The following is a 27,310-nucleotide window of genomic DNA, read 5'->3' on the forward strand; positions in this document are numbered from 1 at the left end:
TAGAAACAAGTAGGACATATGAGTACTTTTCCACCACTGTGAGAATCCTGTCCTTTTGTAGTCTCACAACGTAACTTCCGAATACACTCAAATTGTCTCCAGCTTGTCCCCATTATGTCCCCATGCAGTCTGGCTGTGTTTGTGTAAATGCTTCATGTTCCAGTAAGTCATCCTAACTAACTACAAAGTCCTGATAATCATTATGATGTTCAACGATCCCTGAAACTGGGCTTTGTTTATTAGACTCAGCAGGGCGTTACTGTACAGGAGGTTCAGGTTTCCCAAAAAAGTGGTCCATTTAACCACTCACAGCTCATCCGCAAAGCCAGTGAGCAAGCATTACGACGGCGATGTCGCGCAAAAAACTGTCCTCATATGGAGCGTCGTGGATAAAATCTCAAGGAATAATAGGAAAAATGTGTTTTACATAAGTCGGCCTCCTGGTGGCGCTATAAAAGGCAGATATGAAAATGCAGGGCAAAGTTATTCCTTAGCCTCTAGGGAGTGCACATACAAAGTTGTTGTCTGTTATAGCGCCACCATGAGGCTGATTTGATTTTTTTAAGTGCACAATGCACAATTTCACCAAAATCGCAAACTGCGTTCATGTTTTCAGGCATTTTATTCAAAACGAACCAATCCTGCAAACTTTGGAAGCCAGTTTTAGCCAATCAGGATGGAATATGGAAAATCGGACAACTGTGTGTGTGCACAGTTTGGCAGCGACCAAGCCAACGGTGCCGGAGATTAGGACGGACGGACGGACGGACGGACGGACGGACGGACGGACGGACGGACGGACACGGTCGGACACACGGACGGACAGACGGAGGCGAAAACATACTCTCCCCATGCCTTTCGACTGGTGGAGACAAAAACTGTTTGGGGGGCGGGACATGGCCATTTAACTCTATGGACATCGCTGCGAAACTTTGCTCAAAGAGAGACTCTGCTAGCGAAAATAGGAGGGGTGGACGACGTCGCGGAATGACGCGTTGACGCCTGCGGTAGGTCAGGTCGGTCTCATTGAAACAAATTTATTTTAATGAGATTTCATCGCTCACGTCGCTCGCGTTGCGGGCAGTGCGAATGAGCTGTTAAGCCCCATGTTTACTTTGTTGTATGACAGTATCACGTGGCGAAAACAGCAATGTTGTTGAAAATCTTTTAAAAATTCTGACTAACAAATATGTTGGCCTACTGGTGGCGCGCACAAGAAATCTGGCACTGATAGGTCCAGCGGTCTGAGAGATTAGCTCCACACAAACTGGCAGACAGACTGACAGACAGACGGACAGACAGACAGACAGGCAGACAGACAGACGGCTAGCCTCTGCAAAACCACACCGTAAAATGGTTGAGAATCACTGCTATGTATGTCTGTATAATGTATAACCACAGCAACATGCAAACTCATCCACACGCCCGCGCATGCACACTTACACACGCACACACACACTGGCCACAAATCCCACCCCCTCCACCCACCCATTCCCTCAAGGAATCTTACACATTGTAGTATTACACACAAGGCGCACCGTGTCTCCCATCCACATGAAACTTGGCAAACTCTGGTCAGGGGTCTGCCATCACAATAGCCACACCAGGGGCCACGTTTGGCCCCAAGGGACCATGTCAGTGACCCCAGGGGGGCCACAGGCACACTGTTAATCCAATCCGCACCAAACTTGGCCAAAACACTGTTCAGGGGTCTGCTATGCCAATAGTCACAAAATACTCCACAGGCATGTTGCTCCAAACCGCACCAAACTTGGCACAAACTCAGTTCAGGAATAGTAAAAAAAAATCGCCACATATGGACCACCACAGCAGTGTCACAGCAGTGTTTAACAAGTGTCAAATGGCCTTAACTCATTGCTCTGATCAGCACAACATAGAGCTGGATTTGAAGGCTGAGTAGCGGCCTGAGAATCTAGTTAAATAAAACTGCACAGTGAAACAACAAAAGTGAAAATCTTCCGCAGCAGACTCACCTTTTGTCCAGGTGGTCCGACCTGTCCAGGTGCCCCCGGCAGCCCTGGCTTCCCCTGGAAAACAAAGACCTCTTTAGACACAAAACAGAGCAGAACCACAATAGTCAGGGGCAGACCCTTCTCCTCGCAACAGTCAAAATCATCACTACACATTAGTACATGTAGTTAATCATCTTCAAACTCTTCAAACACAGAAACTTCATAACCAAAGGTCAAAGGGTCCAATTTGATGACATCTTATGGCACATAGTCTTAAGATTATGCAAGATAACAATGAATAAACAGTTTTATTACCCGGCTTGTTTGAATGCTTGATTCTGATTGGTCAATCGCTAAAATCAGAGGTCTGATATTCCCTGATAATAGACCGCTCTGCTCTATAACAGACCGCTGCCTAATAAAAGGCTCAGAACACCTGCTGCAGTCAAGATGCACTGCGTGAATCTTGTGCTGTAGCTAACAGCACAAGCCAAGTAAACAAATACACAGCGACATTTACAACTAAACGTTGCTCTCAAGAATGTTTTTAAAAATATTTTACGCGAGAAATAGACGACATAGTTTCAGAAAATGGATTCTATCTAATCAGCACTTCCTTGTTTTCCAAGGCGACCGTGTCGCGCAAGGGGGACGCCCAGCGCAACACTTGTGGAACACTTCCAGCCATCTGTAAACAAGGAAATACTTTGTTTTGTTTTTAATTTTGAGTGAAATTATTCATTTTATTTAATAGCCGGGTAATAAGCGGGATAATGAATGGCTCCTTGGTGAATGATGATATATAACATCCCTTCGGCCTGATAACTCTTATCAGGCCGTCGGTCTGTTATATATATATACCAGCTCAGTGGCCTTGTGGTTAGAGTGTCCGCCCTGAGACTGGGAGGTCGGGGGTTCAATTCCCCGGCCGGGTCATACCAAAGACTATAAAAATGGGACCCAATGCCTCCCTGCTTGGCACTCAGCATCAAGGGTTGGATTGGGGGGGTTGATCACCACCACCAATGGGGATCCTGTCTGTCTGTCTGTCTGTCTGTCTGACTGACCAGCTCAGTGGCCTTGTGGTTAGAGTGTCCGCCCTGAGACTGGGAGGTCGGGGGTCCAGGGACTGCAGATGAAAATTAGCACGCGGCGGGCTAACTCTGGCTCATTTACATTGAAGTGAAAACTGACATGTCCATTAATGAGCACGGTCCCTGTCAAATAAACAGATCTTATCTTATATCGCCATTCACCGCGGAGCCATTCATTATCCCTTACATAATAATCAATCCGTGTCTATAAGCTACATTTCAAAAACCATCAGTTCTACATCTTTCAGACATTTCTAAATATGGAGCTATATTGTCACCAGTCCTTACCCCTTATCCCTAACTTATTTCCCTTTTTTACTATTTTGAAAAACATTTTAAAAATATTTCAAATAGCCTATAGAGCATCGCAGTGCGGTGTCGGAAGTAAACAACCCATTCATTTTCACCATAGCTTTTTTCATTATCAGCCACAAAGTCGTAGCAATTCAATGTACACTTACCACTAGGCTGGTGGTTGTAAAATGGTTCTATATGCTCCTGTAGAACCCCCGAGTATGTATGCAATCACTCTAGTTTTAGTAAAAACACGTTTTAATCAAGATCGCACGGAGAAGAACTGCATTTCCCATACTGCTAAACATGTACATCCGGTGAAATCGACGTCTGTGATTGGTCTAGCTTCTTCTTCCTTCATGTATCTTGCGGTTACCGCGGAAGTAGCTACTGCCCCCTGTCTTCCCGGCGGATTATTGCACGTCAGCAGAACTCCTTGAGCGATCGTCTTTCTTTTACAAATATGAATTATATGATGCACTATGTTAAGGATGACGATAAGAGCCTCCACAGAGATGACAATCACTACATTCAGGTTCAGGTTCGGTTTATTAGTCAAATGCGTATCCATACAAGTACAGACAAACAATGAAATGCTTGTGCCAAGAGCACTCTCAGCCTTATTGCACACAAAACAATACGACAACAACAGGTCACCCAGGACAACCCAAAAAACAACAAAACAACCATACAGTGTGACAGTGTACAGTTTAAAAACTGCGTATATTGCACATGACTACCTACGTCTCGCTTCCATCTCTTCGTTAAGCAGCCTGATTGCTTGAGCATAAAAACTATTACTGAAACGGGTGGTGTGAGATTTGATGCTCTGGTAACGTTTTTTTGAAGGGAGGAGATAGAACAGGGAATGGGCGGGATGACAGCTGTCCTTTAAGATGTTCTCTGTCTTTTTCTTACAGCGTGTGTTATAGATTGTGTGTAGCTGTGGTAATTCTGTGCCAATGATTTTGGCAGCTCTCTTCACAATTCTCTGTAACTGTTTACTGTCTTGAGCAGTCACGTTACCAAACCACACTGTTATGCATCCTGTCAATACACTTTCTATGGTACAGCGATAGAAATTAACAAGAGCCTTGGTGCTTAGGCCAAATCTCCTGAGGCGCCGCAGAAAGTACAATCGCTGCTGCGCTTTCTTAAGGATACCTTCGCTGTTTAAGGGCTTTATTTCAGGAAACAACAACAACATTCGCAATGCATTCTGGGAGTGTAGTTTCCGCAATTTTAAAAATAATGATGTACACAGTCTTGTACCCTGCCCTTTTTTTCAGCTTTCTAATTAATCTTTGCATTCAAAAAAATGTGAATATTGACATGATCCCTCTCCAGCCGAGGTGGCTTTGTCCAAGGCTTAAAAACGTTTAAATAAATACTTTATGAAATGTCTATGGAAGAAATGAATGCGGAAAACGCTTCCGACACCAGAGTGAGGACGGGGTGGGGCTTCAACTGCGATGCTCTATCTACATCCTAATCCTGATCTAAGCCTAATTTCTACTTTTTCACACAACTGTGTCTCTTGTTGAATGATAGATTTTCAACAATAGAAAGAGTTTTTGTTGTAAATATTTGAACAACACAGCTACCGGTATGTAATGCTGACTAATACCCCAGGTTGACAGCACATGCGATGCTGACGCGATGCGTTGCGTTGTGAGCTTGTAGATCGGCTATTTTCAAATATCCACGGTATAAAATAGGAACAAATAACAAATGTAAGAAGTGTCTTATACCCTACCGTGGGTCCAACCGGGCCTAGAGGACCCATGTGGCCTTTCTCACCAGAAGCACCCTGTAAAGAATATCAGCAAAACAATAGACGCCCGTTAAAAACAACAGAAAAAAAGTATTAAATGGGTAAAGTGCAATGAACATACTGCGTTAGATTGGAAAAGGTATAATATAACCTGTTACATATGCCAATACATCTATCGTATAATTCCTGGTTACATTAAGAAATAAAATCAATTCATATTACTGTGTCACTAGACACATCACTGCCATCAGCACCGAAAGCTATGCTAACACCAACATACCTGACGTGAACTAAGAGTTGAGGCATAACATTTTGTATAACACGGTTCTATTGTGAAAATAGCAGATCTACATGCTCACAACGTGTAGATCTGCTATTTTCACAATTTCTGCCTCTAATATTTGACAATTTGGCCAATGTTTAATTTGTCATGTTGGAGGCATTAAAAAGTCCTTAAATTGTCACTTTAGAAATGTGCAGATGCCCTCTATACACTTAAACTTTATGTTGGTTTGTTTACTGTTGAGTGAGAAAACAATGTTGCACATTAGGTTAATAATAATCATTTTGGGACCCCCCTGAAGGTCCCGAGTCCCGACCCACAGGTTGAGAACCATCTAGATTTCACAATACTGTAAATATGGAAAGAGTTTTTTAGTACAGTCTGGAGTCATGTGTACATGTCCTTACCTTCTTCCCAGGCATTCCAACTGAGGCGCCCAGGTTCAGCCGTTCAATCTGTATCAAACAACAGACTATGTGTCAGCCTTCGTTTCTTTTTTTTTTTTTCTTCTTCTTTTTTTTTAAATATAATATTATTCAAATCGTTGCTGTCGGAAGGAGACCTTGCATACTGTCCAAAACATTTACTTTTTAGGAAATGGACAAAATAACCTGCTCCAATGGATCCGATCGATTCAGTCACAAGCCTGTGTACTTTTCATTGGTTGAATATTGACCTAAAACAATTTAAGATTTAGAGGATGCCTCGCACAAGGGGCTCCTTCTGTGGAGCTCGCTGAGGGAGTGTGTTGTTTGCATCCCTGGGGGCAAGCTAGACTCTGTGAGACGCAACGTAGGGGCTACTGTCTGGCCCCCACCAACCCCAGTAATAATGGTGGTATAAGAGCAGCAACAACACTAGTATATCGTTGTTGTCGGGTGGAAACCTCCTATCTCAAAATGTGTACGTTCTTTCATGAGAGTAAAGCCCTGCTTCATCATACAAGGCCGTCACACAAAAGTAGTGAAAACAGCAGATCTACGAGGCGTTGTGTGCTTGTAGATCGGCTGTTTTCACTAGTTTAAATCGTTTTAAAAATGATAAATGCAAAACAAACGGTTTTGGACATACAAGATTTTCACCCGACAACGACGATATCTGAACTGTCGCTGGAGTAGCCGGAACGCCACCGTCGCCCCCTGCAATGTTGTGGCCCTCGGCTTGGTACCCTAGACATAATTTGGCCCTTGGGGAAAACTAATCGGGGAACCCTGCTGTACAGTATATTAAAGGAAATCGGGACATATCGGGGGAAACCTCTATTATATTAAAAACTGTGAATTTTCAGGATTCAAATTCAAAAACAGCAAAAGTAGCAGATTAATCTGCTACTTTTGATACTTTTGTGTGACGCTGTTAGTATGATCAATATCTGACCATAGTTGTGACCGTAGGTCACACTCACAGTTAACTATCAGAACCGTCACAGCTTGTCCGTACACGTCCGTCCGTCCGTCCGTCCGTCCGTCCGTCCATCCGTCCGTCCGTCCGTCCGTCCGTCCGTGTACACTTTTTTACACTCTATATGGTTTTGTCGCTCTGACATCTCTGTGATGTCAGGGGAACCACTCTAACAGAATGGGTTTGCTGCTCTGACATCACGCTCTGGCTTCACTGTGATGTCACACTAACAGAATCCCTTTTATGCCCATATATGGAGTTCCCTGATGTCTTCAATAGGACACAGGGCTTCATATGGGAATGCCCATATATGGAGGCCACATACCACACTAACAGAATCCATATATGGCCAAGACAGATGGCCAAGGCAGCACATATCTGTGTGGCTGGTTCTACAGATAGGGATCTCCGTGTATGGGCATAAAAGGGTATGATGTCAGATGTCATAGACATCATAGGACTTTCACATAACGAATAACTGAGTAAGCATGTTTGGGCTCTCACAGCATATCTCCATATACAGTATGGATCTCCATATATGGGTACCAGGGGTCTCCATATATGGGTAACTGGTCCGATATACATCACTGGCCAGATGGCTAGGACATGGCGCGACCTCGCCCTAAAGTCGCCCTGAGGCGTCTTACTAGTAGTATCTATACTTTGTCTCCAGTACTGGGGTTGGTTGAGTAACTGCCACTGCTATGGGCAGACAACTCTTTCCCAACTGGTCTGAGCAGCGCATATCTATTCTGCATCTAGCTTAAGGCAAGACCCAAATTTAGAGTGAACATTTTTAACTCAAATCTTTGCTTCTGCATGGGGTCCCTGGAACAAAATATTTTGGGGTTCTTGACATGACAATGTTTAAGAACCACTGATATAGGCCGAAAATGTATCAATCTCAAGGACCCCCCCAGATATGTATTTGGCCACAGATCTCAAAATATTTTGTTCCAGGGACCCCCAGAAGCAAATATTTGCGTTAAAAATTATCATTATGAATTTGGTTCTTGCCATATGCTAGATGCAGTATAGATGCACGGCTGCAAGCAGCTCAGACCCGTTGGCAAATGAAAGGTCGCGTCCTGGACATGTGACAGGAAGCAGATGGAGGCCAGATGCCATTAAGAATGAGACACAACATGAATGCATTCATGAACAGAACTGTTCTGGGATTTGGACTGTTTGGACACTGTGTTCAGTGTGTTACAAGGTTCAAGTAATTGAATGTACAATTACCATGTTATGAAAAGCTATTTAAAGGCTTTCTCAGATCAAGTAAGAGCCCAATTCAGATCAAAAAGTAGCAAGAAGATGAAACCGTTTTAGAAAGTTGCAGAGATTATGTTGGATCAGGAGATTAGCCTGGTCGAATTGCAGACAATTAAGAAGGAGCACGAGCAGTACACAATGTTAGCATGAGTCATTGTAGAAACAGTTACTCGTGTTCCAGTACTCCATACTATAATGTGTATTATGTTTTGTCTCAGGTTTCGATCAGATTTAGATTGTTTATAATGATAATGATAAATAATTATAAGGCCCGTGTTTTCATCTTGTCTCTGTTAAAGTTTGTATTTATTTGATAGGACAGTTAGGCATACAGGAAATGGAGAAAGAGATGGGGATTGACACCTAGCAAAGGTGGTCGGGAACTGGATTCGAACCCGCGACACGCTAGCATTGCAGCCTAGGCTGTCCAGACCACCAAGCCGGCAGCCTGGGCCTGTGGTAATGTTTTAAATGTAGCTTCGGCATAAGTTCAATAAAAAGACCAGTAAGACTCCCTAATCGGGAGATAAGCGACCGTTGGTCGCTTATCTCCACAAATAGGCAAAAAAAAATGTCTTTCCAAAATCGTCCTGATGGTGGCGCTAGATGGGACAGATGCGTTGTGATTACATGACTGTAGAGATACTGTGCGATTTGCGTGATTTTAGGGCAAAAATTGTAGGAGCAGTGTCCAAAAATGTGTTTAAAAAGATCGGCCTGAAGGTGGCGCTAAATGGGACAGATCCATGTTGATGAGATGAGTATAGACGTACTGTGTACCGATTTGCGTGATTTTAGGGCAAAATCTGTAGGAGCAGTGTCCAAAAATGTGTTTGAAAAAAAGGTACCATCTGTTTCTGTTTCTGAAGGTGGCGCTATATGGGACAGATCCATGTTGATAAGATGAGTGTAGACATACTGTGTAGCGATTTGCGTGATTTTAGGGCAAAAATTGTAGGAGCAGTGTCCAAAAATGTGTTTTAAAAAATCGGCCTGAAGGTGGCGCTATATGGGACAGATCCAAGTTGATGACATGAGTGTAGACATACTGTGTACCGATTTGCGTGATTTTAGGGCAAAAATTGTAGGAGCAGTGTCCAAGAATGTGTTTTGCAAGAATCGGCCTCATGGTGGCGCTAGAAGAGGGCCATGTGAGAAGTGAGGGGTGGGGTCTCCGCGCCGCCGAAGCGGACGAATAGGTACCGGCCCCGGCTCTCCCGGTCGCTCCTAGCCCGAGTTACGGCATTTTATGTGCGCTGCAGTGGAGGGGGTCCTCCACTGGGGGCGCCACCACTTTTGCATCCGTTCTGGAGCACCAGGTGTCGGTGGTCCCCGGGAATTCCCCGTGTGCAGCCCCGTTGGGGTGGTCATTTGGTCTTTTTTGCACATTTGGTCATTTTTTACACCTGGGGGTCCCCCAGGGACCTGGGGGTCCCTGGAGCTCCGGGGGTCCTTGGAGGTTGTAGTTTGGCAGGCAAGGAGTTTGTGTGGAAATTTTGGCATGGATCGGGCCAACGGTGGCGGAGATATGAGTAGGGGGAAAGTGTGACGTGTGACGAGTGACGTGACGGAGGGACAGACTGACTGACTGACTGACTGACTGACTGACGGACTGACGGCCTGTGGAGGTTTGGATAGTATAGAAGTAACTGCGACCTACGGTCGCAATTAAACCCGCACTTGTTTTAGTCCATGTCACTTCCTTTTTCCCACGCTGTCAGAATACTCTCATTCACAAAACTAAACGTATCCTCCTTAACCAATCAAATCCTACAACCTGTCTGCGCTCAGCCAATCGGCGATTAGGCTCCATTCTATGAAATAGCCCTGCTTCTAACCCGGCATTCTCTTTGCAGACAGCGTTCAAGCACCCCACCTCCATCCCCAGCTCCACCTCAGTCCTGGAGTCAAAGGGAAGATGGTTCTCCTGCTCTAGAAGATCTGCTCTATCAAGACCAACGTCTAGACTCCATGAGGTTCTCTCTCCTATATAATTTATTTGTTAATGGAGTCTAATCGCCAAATTTGTACTTGATTATTTCTTTGCTTATTATTATTTCATTAAATACTTGCATTTTCAAATCGGTGTAATCTCTTTTATTGAACTGACCTTACAACATAAAAATGTCTCACCTTGGGTCCCGGGGGTCCTGGTTCGCCTTGCAAGCCTGCCTCTCCTCTCTCTCCCTGGGTACAAGGAAGGACCATGTCAAGACAGACAAAATCTGATATCTTTAGGCACCTTTACCGGTAAAGGTGCCTAAAGATATCAGATTTTGTCCAACAGAAGGGAAAAGAATTGTTCGCGTCTGCGTTGTTCAATCAATCACACAGTAGTGGAAGCCTTTAAACTGCCCAGTGTGATAGGGCTAATAAGCACGATTTTACCTCACATGCATCGTACAGTCCAGCAAGATTGCAGTTTGTAGAAAACCTTAGCCAGGCTAGTAGGTTGTCCATTGGTAGCCTGACTGCAAGCCTCAGACTCAATCACACACTTCACACCACCCACCAACAGGGGGTGGTGATGTGCGGACTGATTTATCAGGCTAGTCCATTGGGCCCTTGTCTAGCTGTGACACCTCAATCAATCAATAAGGGACTTACCTTGCTACCGCTTAGGCCGGCCTCTCCTCTCAGTCCAGGTGGGCCAAGCTCGCCCTGTCCAAAGGAGACAGCAGTGAAAACCATGTAAAAGCAACAGTTAACCTGTACATCATCATCATTACACACACACACACACACACACACACACACACACACACACACACACACACACACACACACACACACACACACACACACACACACACACACAGGATGGGTGTTAGCGGTCCCTGTCACGTTGTACTGAGCATTAGCCTCACATAGCCAGACAGTATCACATTGCGTGGATAGAGTCTGGTTCTTTTTTCAAAGGGGTGGTTACAAAAACATTTAAACAGACTATTGGTTAGACCTACAACCAATCAAAGTAGCACAAAGGTGATACACCTGCCCTAAATTTGCATACTGAGCCCTGGTTGGTGTCAGTGTTATTTTTTTCCCCCAAGAGGCGGTTAGGCTACTGTACAAAAAGACTCAAACCTACAACCAATCAGTAGTAGCACAACGGTGATACGCCCGCCCTACATTGCATACTGGGCTCCTGGTTGGTTCCTCATGACGTTCGAGCCATGAAATATTTAAATAACTGAGCGGGACCAGACCTAATCTGCCAAGGGCAATTCTTCCTTGCAATGGTAGATTTGTCTGGCTATGCGAGGCAAACTGAGCACGGCACACACATTTTATAGCTGTAATTCCTGCTATATAGTTACACCACAAGGGGGAGCTGTGGTCAAACAGGTGTTGTTATGGGCCATTTACATAAGGTGGTGCATAAGCATCATGATGAGTCAGAGCAGCAGTGCATTTACAACAGAAGCATCCTCGGCACACCGGCTGCAAGCAGCACATTACGTTTTTAGCTACCTTAAATGAGTGTGGATGTTACTGTTAGATTGGGTAACTCAGTTAGATCATGGTAAGAGCACTTGTGCTGCCGTTCACCACACACCCCTACCCTACCGCCACCTGGATCAATTCACTTTGATAGTCTCTTATCAGCGCACCTGTGTAATTCTGCGTAATCACCATGAGATGGCGACAACAGCCATTCACTTGTGTAGTCGCTGACGTCACTCGTTTGCGACACCTCTTTCTTTGTTTATCTACTAGCCTAGCTCAGCTGTGTTTAGCCATTAGCTTACTATGCCTAACTCTTACCCTAACCTTAACCTCAGTAAAACTATGCCTAACCCTAACCTCAGTGGGGTGAGGCGCTATCATTCCTGCCGACGCTACGTTGTTGTCGTTGTGGATCAAAGTGACCGCTTGTTCCGCCCCGCGCCGCACGACGAGCGCTCCGGTTCTCGTTTTTTTCAAAAAAATTAAATTAAAAATATATATATATATTTTTTTTTTTGGGGGGGGGGGGGGGGGGGGCGCCGTTCAGGCCAAAGGTGGTACTGCAGCTGAAAATGCTCTGAGAGCCATTCAGGAGTGGTAATTTAGCCTCAAACCTTTTGAAAAAACGTTTTTGGGACATAAACAATTATGACATAAATACTTTTTAAATGCATGGTGTATCACCTTTAAAGCAGTAGTTCACCCCCAAAAGACTTTTTTTTAATATGAGTTCAATAATATTTTTGCGTTTTTGTTGCATTCCTAAGACAAAAATGTGATTACAAAACATATAGGCCTACCCCCATTGATTCCGGATGGGGACCCAAATGCATTTGGGTCCCCATCCGGAATCAATGGGGGTAAATTTACTACAATACAATTTTTGTCTTAGGAATGCAACAAATACAGCAAAATATTATTGAACTCAAGTCTCCATGGTGTGAGTAATCAATAGAAAAAAAGTGATTTTGGGGGTGAAATACTCCTTTAAGTCACAAGGGGAGAGTTGGCTAACTATGCTTTTAGTGAACAAATGTGACCTCTTTTGTTTTAAAGCGGCGAGTGAGATTTATGTCCTACCGACAGTATCCAGGATATACACAGTAAGGTGGACGCCTGTCTGGGCAGGGGGGAGATATTACGCTTTGAGCTTTATTCGATACCTCTTGTCAACCTGTAGGTTCCCCACCACAGTATCCACCTGTACAATTCTCAACAGAAGAGCAGGGAGACCTCTTCCAACCAGTTGTTCTAGTTATTGTATTAACTTACTCCCATACAGATATAATAATGTTTAATTCACAAAGAAATGAATGGATTGTAACTTAAATATTGTCATTTTTCTTTTCTTTCGTTTTTTTGTTTTACAGAAGTACTTGTCACAATACAATAATTGGTATAATGGAGTCAGGCATCATCTTTTGGTAATGTGTGTTGTGTATGTTAGATAGACATAAAATGGAATACTGTACAAAGTATGTATGCACATTAGTAGGTACAGTACATCCATACAGGCTGTCTCCCAGCTAAAAAAAAACATGTTTTTCCATTCTCAGCTCAACTTTCCAAGGGAACAGTTATATTACAGTTAAATAACTTTATGACAGTTCACCAAGTCTGTCAGAAGTAGAATTTTTTAAATGTACAAAAAACATAAGCGGAAGGAACATAACCACATCAAACAGATTATAAAAGGTTATTTCAAACCCCTTCCTCGGCTAGTTTATCCTTGTTGAAGTAGTTAAATTAGGCATTTTATTCTGAGTATTAGTGGAATAAACTGAGTCACAGCAATGTGGTGCCAGCTCATTTTAGCTTATGCAATGGTGAAGACGCTTGTCACCTTTTCCCCTGGCACTCCAGGTGCTCCATTTTCTCCAAACTTCCCCGCCTTGCCCTGGGGATAGCAGACAGACAGAATGAACACACATGATCACAACTTGGCTGCATGAAGCAATTTGTCACCACAAAGTCACAACATTGGTGGTCATTCCGACGGGAGTGTGTCGATATTTTGACATAACACTTGTTCTGCGCATAGACTGTAAAAAAATATGGACGTGGAAAGCCATTGGTTTCTATGCTGCGCAAATGAAGCTTTTTTGGCCATTGTATGGGTGACGCAATCATTGTAGAAAATCAACGTTCATTGGTAGAAATGGTACCATCTCGAAAGCTATTGGCTGCCAACGGTCACGTGCAACCGCAGGGATACATTGTCTTGAGCTTGCCAAAAATAAAGCACACGAAGAAGAATCATCACAAGCCTATGATCACAAGCCCCTCCTACAGCATACCCTCCTATAACATCAAATATAACATAAATTGGACCATATTTTCACAGAACGCACATCATGGTGATTGAAACAAGGCTTTAAACTAGCGACAGGGACCATAAAGTATTTATGACAATGTTTATTAAGGTAAGAAAATCAAATGTATTGGCATGATGACTACACCAGGAGAAAATTCATAATGGGAAGAGATATGTGTCAAGATGGGTACTTACAGGCTTTCCGTCTGGGCCTGGTGGTCCTTCCTGCCCTCTCTCCCCTCGGAGACCCTGTAGCATCAAAACAGCCAATCACATCAGAGATCCATGGATCCTTCTTTATGTTAAACAAGAAGCTCTAGAGTAATCCACAACATAGCCCAAACATGTTTAAAATGATTAATTGATTGATTGATTGATTGATTGATTGATTGATTGATTGATTGATTGACTGATTGGAGGCCGAGGTGTGTGTGTGTGTGTGTGTGTGTGTGTGTGTGTGTGTGTGTGTGTGTGTGTGTGTGTGCGTGCGTGTGTGTGCGTGCGTGCGTGCGTGCGTGCGTGTGTGTGTGTTTGTGTGTGTGCATGCATGCGTGCATGCTTGCGTGCGTGTGCGTGCGCATGAGTGCGTCATCAATGTGTCTGTATACGGACAAAAAAATAATACATAAAGCTTTTTTTAATAATGTTCAGTTCTTATGAAGAGACATGGACAATGCTGCTTTGATGCCTGAAAACAGCCACTATACAGTACATGTATATAACAACGGAATGTGACAGCTCTGTTTACACAATGCTGTACCCCCTCCAACTGTATATGTTCCCCTATTTCAACAGTTTTTATTATATTTTGACACTTGCTTTGGCAATGTAAAAGTATGCTTTCTCATACCAATAAAGCTCCTTTGAATTGAATAGACATGTTGCCAGTCTCCAGATTTAATTAAAGCAGATACTACTGTTTTAAAATGGTGTTGCACATAGGAGTCCGCTATACATTTAGGGCTAGGTCGCAAGCAGGCATGGTAATGACCCCTGCTAAAGACATGTGGCTTCCCCCCCACTAATTAGCCCTATTCACGGCCCGCCCACTCAGCACATTTCTCAGCAACTTCCTGGTGATGACGTCAGTTTAGAAGGGGAAACTATAACAGAAATAGCTGGACTTAAAGCCAACAAATCATTATTTTGAACGGTAAAGTAAATTATAATGCTTTGTGCCTTTTACTATCTTGTGTTCTTGATCATGCTAGCCGTATTTTATACTTTACTATTCGGAAATTGCATTAAATTTCTGTGTTAACTCTATGGGCTTTTAGCAGGGTTTTACCCTTCAAAACGTGACTTCAGCACCAAGGGGATACTGAGTGGGCGGGCGTGAATAGGGCTAATTAGTACTGTAGATGGCCCAGATAGAGATGGCTGGCAAACTGATTAATTAGGCTGAGTCACTGGTATAAACGGGGGGAAGGGATTGGAACACAACCTCCCAACATGGAGACAAAGCAGCCAATTAATTTCCCCTGACACACACACGCGCACGCACGCACGCACGCACGCACGCACGCGCGCACGCACGCACACACACACACACACACATACACACACACACACACACACACACACACACACACACACACACACACACACACACACACACACACACACACACACACACACACACACACACACACACACTAAAATATTTCATTGGGTGTCAGGAGTCATTAACTCCTGACACCCAAGTTCTTTGTAAACGTACTTGTAAACCATTGAAAGTTAATTGAAAAGACTATTTGGGCTGCATTACTGCCACTGAATGATTAAGTTTCCACATTTGTGGGTTAGGGCCAATCTCTGACCGCCTACTAAAATGTTTGAGAATGGCTGCACTGGAGTGTAAAGATTGACGTTAGATAGAGGTGGTCTGGACAATCTGGTCCATCCTAAATGATGGATAAGAGGAGAGCTGCTGAGATTGTTTCCCACATCCTCAGAACGTGATCGTGTGTGTGTGTGTGTGTGTGTGTGTGTGTGTGTGTGTGTGTGTGTGTGTGTGTGTGTGTGTGTGTGTGTGTGTGTGTGTGTGTGCAGGGGTGTCACAAGGGGGGGGGGGGGGAGTGGGACTGAGTTACTAGGGCCCAAGGTGGAGGGGCCCTAGTAACTTAAGCTATTGAAAACTAGCAGATATACAAGCTCACAGCGCTGCACCGAGTGCCGCGCTGCGAGCTTGTAGATCTGCTATTTTTGAAAAGTCGTGAAAATGTGTGCAAATCTTCGAATATATTTTTTAAGCGAACATTTGTAACTCAAATTATGCTTCTGGGGGGTCCCTGGAACTAAATATTTTGAGATGGGGGTCCTTCACATGAAAATGTTTGAGCACCACTGACATAGAAACATAGATTTTAAAAAAAAACCTTGGAAGGATTTGAATTATTCAAAGACTTGCACAAATGTTTGATTTTTCAAAAATAGCAGATCTACAAGCTTGCAGCGCGGCGCTCGGTGCCGCGCTGTGAGCTTGATATCTGAGCTTGATATCTGAGCTTGATATCTGTTATTTTTCAATAGTTAAAGCACATGGGAGGCCCGCAGTGAATCCTTGTACCCAGGGCCCAGAATTTGGTGTGACACCTCTGTGTGCGTGCGTGCGTGCGTGCGTGCGTGCGTGCGTGTGTGTGTGTGGGAGGGTCCTGTGTGATTTGTTTCCTTCACATGTGGCTTTGTTTTGACCTGGGTGGACTGACTGCAAATGAGCACACAGCACAGCAGTGAGGTGGGCGGGCAACCTCATCGGGGGGACTGATTGTTAAAAGTTCGAGGGCCGAGCCGAAAGGAAGTTTTAATGTCCTTTAATGTTGTTGTTGTCGGGTGGAAACCTTGTACGTCCAAAAGCCGTTCGTTTTGTATTTATCATTTTAAAAATAGGCGATCTACAAGCACACAACGCCTCGCCCCGCGATTTCACTACATTTATGGGACGGCCTTGTATGATGAAGCAGGGCTTTACTTTGCGAAGAAAAACATACAGTTTGAAACTTGGAGATACAAGGTTGCTGCCCGACAGTGACGATATATATATATATATATATATATATAGAGAGAGAGAGAGAGAGAGAGAGAGAGAGAGAGAGAGAGAGATCTGACAGACAGACACGCACGCAATGTACAGTTGCACACACAAATCCAACAAGAGTAATTCAAATACAACTTGAATTCAACACAAAATGGCGCAACTGCAGTCTCAAAATTATTCAGCCCCTTCCTGATAAGCGTCTTTAGTACTTAGTAGAGCAACCCTTTTTGCTGTTATGGCCTTCTGCATGGCTAGACGCCAGCTTCTGTCAGTGTTCCGGAGAAACGTTAGCCCTTTTCCTCATGTGCAATATTGGCCTCCAGCAAATTCACTAATATTCTTGGGTTTGTGTTTTGCAGCCTTCTTCAATCTTCTATGGGGTTCAAGTCAGGAGACTGCGACGGTCACTCGAGAATCTCCCAGGACCATGCAGTTGGAAGCATATTTCGCAAGCTCAAAGTTAAAGGAACAGTGGCTGCAGTGCACCACCTGGACGTGGCAAAAAGAGGCACCAGATTATTGAGGAGGCAGGTGGTCAGAAACCCTCAAATGACTGCAAAAGACCTGCAGCAAGACTTGGTGGCAGCAAGCAAACACTAAGGTTTCAGTTTGCACAATAAGGTGCACGCCAAATGCTGAAGGGCTCCTTGCCCAAACTCCAAGGTGTACTACTGACACAAAAGCACACAAAAGCACCAAAAAGTAATAAAGGCCGTATAAATAAAATAAGCCAAAGAATTTGGGGAATTTTGTTCCCTGGAGCAATGAAACAAAGATGAAACCTTTTGCGGCCTATGGATCAGCGGTACTGTTATGTATCATCTGTACGTCTGGAGGAGGGAGAATGAAGCATATCGCCGTTGCCGGGCGGAAACCTCGTATCTCCAAGTTTCAAATGTGTAAGTTCTTTCGCAAAGCAAAGCCCTGCTTCATCATACAAGGCCGTCGCACAAAAGTAGTGAAAACAGCAGATCTATAAGCACACAACGCCTCGCAGTGCGAGGCGTTGTGTGCTTGTAGATCGGCTGTTTTCACTAGTTTAAATCATTTTGAAAATGATACATGCAAAACGAAGGGTTTTGGACATACGAGGTTTCCACCCGACAACGACGATATGCTGAAAAGAACACCTTGGCTACAGTAAAGCATTGGAGTGGCTCTGTGGTGCTCTGGGGCTTTTTCTTTTTGCTTCCTCTGGCACTGGAAACCTGCAGCAGGCACGTGCACACATAGACATCGAAGGGGGCTTGAGCCCCTGCCCTTCTATCCGTCTGTAAAAAAGTCCCCACTCCAGACCACAAATGTTGTTTTTACTATTTTGAAAGAAATGCAAATGCCCTCTTTCCATGCCATACCTGCGGCCGGCATGGACATTTGCCTTGTCCAAACTCACCCGAACTTGAATGCAGCATATTATGTTGAAAGAATTGCCCTCTCTCTGAAATCCTTGCCGTATTCACTTGATTATTAGTTCGGTGTGGTTTCAAGCACCGAAAATAGCCGACCTCCAAGCTCAAAACGTGTAGCAGCGCGTCGCAGCGCGTTGCAGCTGCGCCGCAGCGCGTCGCAGCGCGACGCGTTGTGAGCTTGGAGGTCTGCCATTTTCGACATTTTCACCAAAAGGCCCTTTTAGAAATTTCAGCCCCTGCCTCTCTAACATTCTCTGCACGTCCCTGACCTGCAGCGTGTGGAAGGCAAGATGGATTCAATCAAAGTATCAGGAAATCCCAGGGAGAAAATGTCATGCCGTCTGTGGAGCCGAAGCTTGGGCGTCACTGGACCTTCAGAGGAAGTCCTGGAATATCCTCGAGTGGGCATGGCATCACAGTCTCCTGACTTGAACCCCTTAGAAGATCTCTGGTGGGATTTGAAGAAGGGCTGGTGCCAAACGCAAACCCAACAATATTGAACTGGAGGCCATGTTGCACATGAGGAATGGAGCTAAGATTCCCCATGCAGGAACAGGCCCAAGAACTGGTATCTGGCTGTGTGCCACGTTAGCAGCAGGTCATAACAGCAAAAGGGTGCTCAATAAGGCTGGGCGATATTAGGAAAACCTTCGATATTCGATAATGTTGTTGAATATCTTGATATCGATATTACTCACGATATTAGTAAAAACAATTGCATTATATAGTTGCAATAGTTTAATGTTTTTCTGCTTTAGGTCCACTGCCTGCCTAACCCAAATAATGAATTGCATATCCATGCATGCACACTGCACTTGCACACATAGAATAAAGAAATTAAATGCCTTATTTCCATTTTCCAACCATGGTTTTATTGAAATAACCACACCTGGTTACAGATGGGGGGTGCTCTCCATTCCGACGTGTCTTCATTCTGACAGTGACTTCTTATTGTCGGAGTGGCAACACTTCCATAGAGGTTAGTGTTAGGGTTAGGGATAGGGTTAGATGTCGGAAAGGAGATATGTCGGAATGGAGACGTGTAACTGCTACAGATGGACTGCTTTTTTGCATGTGCTACGGGCATGCATAGTGTGTCTGTTAATTAATTTGACACATACTGTACACCAATACCTCATTTCAAGCGGTCTTCGTCGATATGTATACCTTGCATGTTGATACCTCGACATCGATACATTTTTGATATATTGCCCTAGCCTGCTTCCAGACCATAGACCCCGCCCACTCTCAGAGTGGACTCTTTCTCTGGTCTGGAGCTTAGTACATGAATCAGTTTTTATTTTCGGCTGGCCAATGAGCGCGGGGGGTGGGGGTGGGTCTAACGAATATCCAATCCGCGCAGCAGTTGAAACGATTCAAACGAAGTTCACACACACAGGCATGCTGAGGAAGGCACACACACTCACGCACGAGCGCGCTGATTTCACCAATGTTGATTACAATGTTTCTGGTCACAGTTCTGTGTGGAAGCAGTCACTGGCACAGACAGACAGAGAGACACACACACACAATCACACACACACACACACACACACACACACACTCCCCGACCGTGCGTCGCGTCCACCGTGCGTCTCGATCACCGTGCGTCGCGATCACTCGCGCGCGGCGTGCATGCTCGCAAAAAAGTCCCTCCCCTGTAAATCGCTCAGAATAGGGCACAGTTTCAGACTAAAGCGTGAGTTGAGTCTGAAATCAGGCTAATATTGCCCAGCCTTAGTGCTCAACTACATACTAAAGATGCTTCTCGTGAAGGGGCTGAATCATTCAGACTCATATTAAGTGTGTGTGTGTGTGTGTGTGTGTGTGTGTGTGTGTGTGTGTGTGTGTGTGTGTGTGTGTGTGTGTGTGTGTGTGTGTGTGTGTGTGTGTGTGTGTGCCTGCGTGCGTGCGTGCGTGCCTGCGTGCCTGCGTGCGTGCGTGCGTGCGTGCGTGCGTGCGTGTACCATCGGTCCTGGAGGGCCAGGGGGCCCTTGCGGCCCTGTCAAGCAGTCACATTCCTCTTCCTCCACGGTAGCCGTTCGGTTCAGGGGACACTGAGGACACACAAACACGTGGATTTGTACAATGTAACACTATGCGCATAACTCTATCCCCCGGCAGGGTCTGCATTTTGGTTTGACACCAGAAAATACATCCAGTGAAATCGGTACTAATGAAATGAGTAGAAAAAAAATAAACATCATGAAATCCATGTGAAAGTAAAGCTCTCCATTGAAACTGTTGAAATTCTCAGAAAGAAAGCTAAAATGCTCCATTTCAATTAAAACTAACGTAATGTTTCTCAAATAGCGTCTTTTTTTGCCATTTACACCAATGCCAGGGTGAAACAGCAATCATACCATTTAGACCAGAACTCACAATGAAAAATAACACAAGGGGCATTCTTTTTGATGGGGTAGATTACAGCCGAACTGTAAACAGGATAACATTTTGAGTATCCCAGGTAGCACACCATCATAAATGATATTTACATACACCAGCCCAAGAACAAAATGCTAATATTCTCAATGCTGAGAGGATATTGGCGCTCATGTAAATGTTCCCCCAAAGAAGCATTGCATGTCAATCGTATCTGCAGAATTCCTGGCTTGTGAAATATCTTCGTCAGACAGTCACTGAAGTGACGTGGCAGGCATAATGTTATGTGTGGCGTGACCTACTGTATGTGTTATAACTGTAAACCCTTTTAATTGTTTTGTTTATGTCTCAACACAGCCTGCAATCTAAATGGCCCATAAGTGACAATAAAGATTTGAAATGAGTTTAATAACTTGAGCCACGCCATATTCAACCGCATTTATCTTTCCCATATGTGCCACGAGAGACCTTGTTAATAATGTCAGGCACTCAGAGGCTAAACCAGTGGAATAAGGGAGGAAGAGTTGTGTGTTTGTGTGTCAACACTCACCCTCTCATCGTCCTGTAAATGAGAGAATGAGAGAGAGAGAAAGAGAGAGAGAGAGAGAGGGGTTAACATGAGACAAGAGTTTGCATGCTTTGTTCTATAAAATACCCACCCATTCAACACGTCTACATTTTGAAGCTGTTCTCTGCTATCAATTGCTTGAGTTTCAAAAATCATAATTGTGTTTGAACTGTAGAGATTATGTTCTTGGAACAAAACATATGCCTCTGTTTCTAGCCGCTTCATATTTAAAAGATTAAAAAAAAATAATAATAATCTGCAGTGGGATGCCCTGGTTGAAGGATGACCTGCAGAAAGACGTCATCTCTGTTTAAATTCGTCACTGTCTGGCTAAAACCTCTTAACACATCGGGTGCCCCTGGATTATTGCCCCATTTATCCCCTCTCGCTGCCCAGGCCCACCACCATTGTATTGAATCCGGCCCTGCTGCGTCAATGCATGCGTCATGACGTCACTTGGTCACATGAGCGCAGACAGGATGTTGTTGTGTAACTTTATCAAAATTTTGACATTTTGCCGCACCCCGCCACAGTTTTAGCCATAAAACAAACATCAGAGATAAAGGGCGTTAAAGATGGGGAAATGCATTGGAGTATATGGAGAAAAACGGCCGCGCGATGCTCTCAGCGTCGACTCGAAGCGACTAGCGGCTAATGGGCTACATCCATGCGTAGCCCCAACCTAACGGTGATATTTAAAGTTGTACCATGTAACTTTTTTTATAAAACAAATCTTAAAATTGTCCTAACTGTTAAATCGCTAGAGTTTTAGAACACCCACTCCGTTATTTTCAGCTTCTGAAGCCTTCTCTTTATATGTTTTCTATGATCCTGGCCGTGGACCGGATTTCGCGCCAAAATGACGTAATCTGCATCATCTGTATACGTTGTGTATACGTTGCCCAATCACATCGCCGATCATGCACACATGGTACACTACCGGCCAATCACAGCGTATCTGCTCTGGTCTCCAGGAAGCGCCTCCGCTTGGCTACAGTGTTTACCATGGTGAAGGATTTTAACCTCTTAATCCACAAATCCTGGCCAGAAAATTACGTTCTACCATGCGTTCTACCCCTCCACGGATTACTATCGGTCGCGGTGGTTTGCGGCGCCGCTCCGGTGGTCCGCGGCGGTGGTCCGCGACGACTCCGGCCGAAAAACGGCCGAAAAAAGCAATACCGCTACTGACCACTAGTTGAACTTACACAGTATAGCTTTAAAGTTAATACTGTAAATACAGTAAACACGTCAACGCGTCGTGGGCCTCCAGAGACATCAAAGAGATTGGCGTGTAGACACCTCATGGGCATCCCATGAGTTAACTCAATTTTTTTGTTTTAACATTTTTTGGTATAAATCAGGGCTATTGAACACCATTTACATCTAAGTGCTGGTTAAAATAATATTGAACCAATGGAAAGTAGTAAAAAAGTGCTTGGGACAAAATCTCCTAACTCCATTTGAGCTCATTTTCCCGAAAATGAATATTTTGGAGTTAGGAGTTTTCGGCCCGACAGCAGAGATATACTGAATGTACGTTGTGCAAGATGCTAACGTTTATCGCATCTTATTTTATGAGGGATGTGTTAATAATGGAGGGACTTACCACAGAGTAGATCTCACACGCCGTCTCTCTTTCACTCTGATGTGGGTCGCAGTACAAGCGTAACTTCTGAAGGTCCACCTGAAATAAGGAAATATATCGTCGTTGTCGGGTGGAAACCTTGTATGTCCAAAACCGTTCGTTTTTATCATTTAAAAAAATCAACTAAACTAGTGAAAACAGCCAGGCTACAAGCACACAACGCCTTGCACCGCGAGGCGTTGTGAGCTTGTAGATCTGCTGTTTTCACTACATTTGTTGCGACGGCCTTGTCTGATGAAGCAGGGCTTTACTTCGCGAAAAAATGTATACATTTGAAACTTGGAGATACGAGGTTTCTGCCCGACAGTGACAATATGATTCATGATATGCCTAATGTTTAGGATATTTGTTGAGTTTATAAGGTAAGCTGCAAAGACAAAAGAATGCAGACAAATGTACGGTACATCTGTCATAGTGTCATACAGTTTGTCTAGCATATACCTAGAGGCTAATAATATACAGTATGCTCTGGCACAAACTAGTGTTCTGTGACATATCGTTCCACAAAAATAATGTATAATCAACTGTAGCTTTTAAGTTGTTTTGTTTGTGCATTTATTCAATGCAAATATTACTATTTACATCATGACCCCACAACAACTTTGCACTCTTCACATTGCTTTTAGACAAATAATTAAAAATCTGATGCCTGTTTCATTGGTGTGACAGACAGCCTGTAAATTGCGGCTGCCAATGGCTTCCGTAAAACATTTTACACGACATGCAAACGCCTTATTAGTGGTTTCATTAAGCTTTGTGCAGATACACTGCTGTGACTTTGGTTATATTACAATGCTATGGTTACACACACACACACACACACACGTGCGCACGCACACGCACGCACGCACGCACGCACGCACGCACGCACGCACGCACGCACGCACGCACACACACACACACACACACACACACACACACACACACACACACACACACACACACACACACACACACACACACACACACACACACACACACACACACACACACACAGCCTATAATAAAGAACAGCGTTCTTAATGTGACCTCTAGACTCTCTGTAGAGATTTATGAAAGATGGTTTGATGCTTCTTTAACAACTTCCAGTGAAACGCATATATTTTCAGTAGTTTGTTCATAAATGTTGATTAAACCGTAGGTGTGCGATTTCAAACCCAAAATGTAGCTAGAAAGACCACATCACTGTTGTACACCTCTTACAAGCAGTTATCGTTTACATCCGTGTCTGTCCAGACTCATAGTGAATGAAGACATTGAACTCTTTACCAAAACTAGGCAATCTAAAAGCTCACAACAACACGCCACAACGTGAATTTTCATTTTTGACTTCTAGATCGGCTATGTGTTGGTTGGTATATGTAAGTACAGACAGACAGACAGACAGACAGACAGACAGACAGACAGACAGCTGTCACCACTCGCCAGTGGAGGCATAAAAAAAACTACTATTAACTATGCCTTTAATGATGTGTGTATAACAGTTTGTTATGGTAATACGGTCATTGTTGCAATAGTAATGGTAATGTAATGAATGAATGAATAAAAGACCTGACATCATTCCTTCACTTAGAGAAAATTACATTCTCAGTTAGAGGCTCTTTGATTGGGTTCCATCGAACATGGGACCCACTTCTATCACACATCAACTCTATGACCTCTATTGGTTAAAATGTATTTTTTTTCTCTTCTACTTTATTACATTACCACCTTTAACTTTAACTTATCTTTATCTCATTATATTATATCTATTTTTACACAAATGTGTTTAATCATTTTTTCTCTCCCCAGGGCTGTGGGTGGGTGGGTGGCTGGGTAGATGTTGTGCTGTCTAGTATGTCGTATTACTCGTATTGTTCTTGTCTGCGTCCATGTATGTCCTGTATGGAAAAAAAAATGAAAAACAAAAAGAACATTAAAATAAATGTGTAATCACAGGTATGCTGGTGTCCATCCCTCGTCTCTTAGCCACGTGTGTCTTGCCGTTGATATAAATTGGCTCCACCGGCTCCAAAGTGACTTCCTGGATCTGCTGGTCATCCAGAAAACTGATGACCTGCTGTGGCCTCACCAGAAGTCTGATCTGGTGCCACTGTCCGTCAAACAGAGACTGAGAGAGAGAGGGGACAAAATAATGAGTTGATTTGAGAGCTTTTCTAGGTACATTAATCACTTTACAAAACAAAATAATAAAAGAGAGATATTTAAAAGGCTAAAGGGACATAGAACATATTTAAAATAGCAGAGAGGGAGCGTAGAGTTATGTAATGTGGGGAAAGCAAGTCTAAAGAGGTGGGTTTTGAGGGAGGCTTTGAACACGGCAAGGGTGGGTCCGGCTTTTATGTGAGGTGGGAGTTGGTTCCAGAGGGTGAGGCCTGCAACTGAAAAAGCTCTGTCACCCACCCTTGTGCGTTTTTTTGTTTTATGGGTGAATTCCAGGACGTTGGCATTGCCAGACCTGAAGGGGCGGGAGGGAACATGGGGTTTGACGAGGTCAGAGAGATAGCTAGGAGCCAGGTTATTGAGGGCCTTGTAGGTGGTGGTCAATATTTTGAAATCAATTCTATTACTGTTACTGGGAGCCATTGGAGGTCGTGGAAAACTGGGGTGATGTGGTCTCTTGATCGGGTTTTGGTGAGGAGGCGGGCTGCAGAGTTTTGCACATATTGAGGTTTCTTGAGTACTTTGGAGGAGGCACCGTAAATAAGGCTAATGCAGTAGTCGAGTCTGGATGTGATGAAGGCATGGATGAGTGTCTCTGCAGCAGTTTGGGATAGTGTGGGACGGAGGCGGGCAATGTTTATTGGGACTTCTTCCACTAAACATTGTGCAACATCCTAGACATAATAACATTTTTGGACACTGCTCCTACAGATTTTGCCCTAAAATCATGCAAATCGGTACACAGTATGTCTACACTCATCTCATCACCATGGATCTCTCCCATTTAGCGCCACCATCAGGCCACTTTTTTGGACACTGCTCCTACACATTCTGCTCTCAAATCACACTCCGATTAGGGAGTCTCATGCCTCATTCACACTACAGATATATAGTTGAACGTTTTGCTTGGTAATTCAATGTAATCTCAATGGAAACCAGCTTTAAAGGCTGGGCATGTCGGCTGTCCTTGGAATCCAGCCTTTAAAGCTGGTTTCCATTGAGATTACATTGAATTACCAAGCAAAACGTTCAACTATATATCTGTAGTGTGAATGAGGCATCACTGGTAGAAATATATACCGTACACAATGAGAAACAATATATGATCTTGTCCTAGATAGGTACATTAGCTTATCAAGAAGTGTGCAGGTGATACATATCTAACTGTGCAGGTAGAGAGCATAAGAGCATAATGCTCCAGTCGATTGTGCATTAGTTGAGCATATACAGAAGGAGTAAGTGAGCATCATAGGTGCTTGTCTGACATCCAGTCAAGTCACTGAACGGAACACGTGAGAATTAAATCCCATGAAAACCACAGTCACCACATTCTGTTAGCCAACAGCGAAGTGAACAAATCCTTTCAGGCATAAGTCAGGGCGGAGAGAGAGTGGCCGGTGTTTGTGGAAAGAACTATAGCGGATGTTGGGCCGCTGCGGAAAGAAAGGTGTGTGCTCCAAGTCTTACATGTGCTGTGGCAGATTTCCACTGCTGAAACTTAGTGGTTTAGAGAAGGAAATGGATTTCTCTGAGTCTCCTTCCAGTATGTCCGTAAGACCATGTCTTCTACAGTACAACTACTACTTAACTGAATGACTACTACTTAACTAACTCTAATTTTCCCTTTTCACAGGCTCCCGCAGTCTAACTCGATTCATATCATGAAGTGAAACAGGCGTCACGGACAGCAGAGGAACAAAACAGTCTTTGTAATCACAAAGCACAAGTGATGCTCCCTTTTCTCCCTGAGGAGCTGTCTCTATTTAGAGCTGGAACACCTATACGTTATTACTCCTTTCAAGCATCTGTGTGTAGTTGTTGCTATTATACAGTATAGCACCAGTAAGACTCCCTAATCGGGAGGTAAGCGACCGTCAGGTCACATGTATACACAAAGAGGGCTGTAAGTGGCATTGGTATAGGGGGATGTGTGTGGCAAATGTATTGCGTTGGTTGGCCCAGTGTGTACCGATTTGCGTGATTTTAGGGCAAAAATTGTAGGAGCAGTGTCCAAAAATGTGTTTAGCAAGAATCGGCCTGATGGTGGCGCTATGGGATAGGTCCATGTTGAAGACATGAGTGTAGACATACTGTGTAGCGATTTGCGTGATTTTAGGGCAAAATCTGTAGGAGTAGTGTCCAAAAATGTGTTTAAAAGATTTGGCCTGAAGGTGGCGCTAAATGGGACAGATCCATGTTGATGAGATGAGTGTAGACATACTGTTTACCGATTTGCGTGATTTTA

The 27,310-nt window shown here is 44.0% G+C and overlaps 1 protein-coding gene across 1 annotated transcript in view; it reads right to left on the reverse strand.

Moving 5' to 3' along the window:
* Nucleotides 1–1,326: 1,326 nt before the first annotated feature.
* The window catches only part of LOC308306608 (collagen alpha-1(XXI) chain), a gene marked incomplete at both ends in the record, with an annotated part of 50,362 nt that continues 24,378 nt past the window's right edge, over nt 1,327–27,310 (reverse strand). The window contains 9 exons of the mRNA XM_080751647.1: nt 1,327–1,333; nt 1,995–2,065; nt 10,702–10,755; nt 13,388–13,441; nt 14,054–14,107; nt 20,272–20,361; nt 21,237–21,248; nt 22,864–22,941; nt 24,839–25,012. Of these exons, the coding sequence (XP_080607773.1) occupies nt 1,327–1,333; nt 1,995–2,065; nt 10,702–10,755; nt 13,388–13,441; nt 14,054–14,107; nt 20,272–20,361; nt 21,237–21,248; nt 22,864–22,941; nt 24,839–25,012 (594 nt within the window). The remainder of the gene's footprint in view (nt 1,334–1,994; nt 2,066–10,701; nt 10,756–13,387; nt 13,442–14,053; nt 14,108–20,271; nt 20,362–21,236; nt 21,249–22,863; nt 22,942–24,838; nt 25,013–27,310) is intronic.

The sequence above is a fragment of the Nannobrachium achirus genome (assembly GCF_963921795.1).
Source record: "Nannobrachium achirus genome assembly, chromosome: 21".
NCBI lineage: Eukaryota > Metazoa > Chordata > Actinopteri > Myctophiformes > Myctophidae > Nannobrachium > Nannobrachium achirus.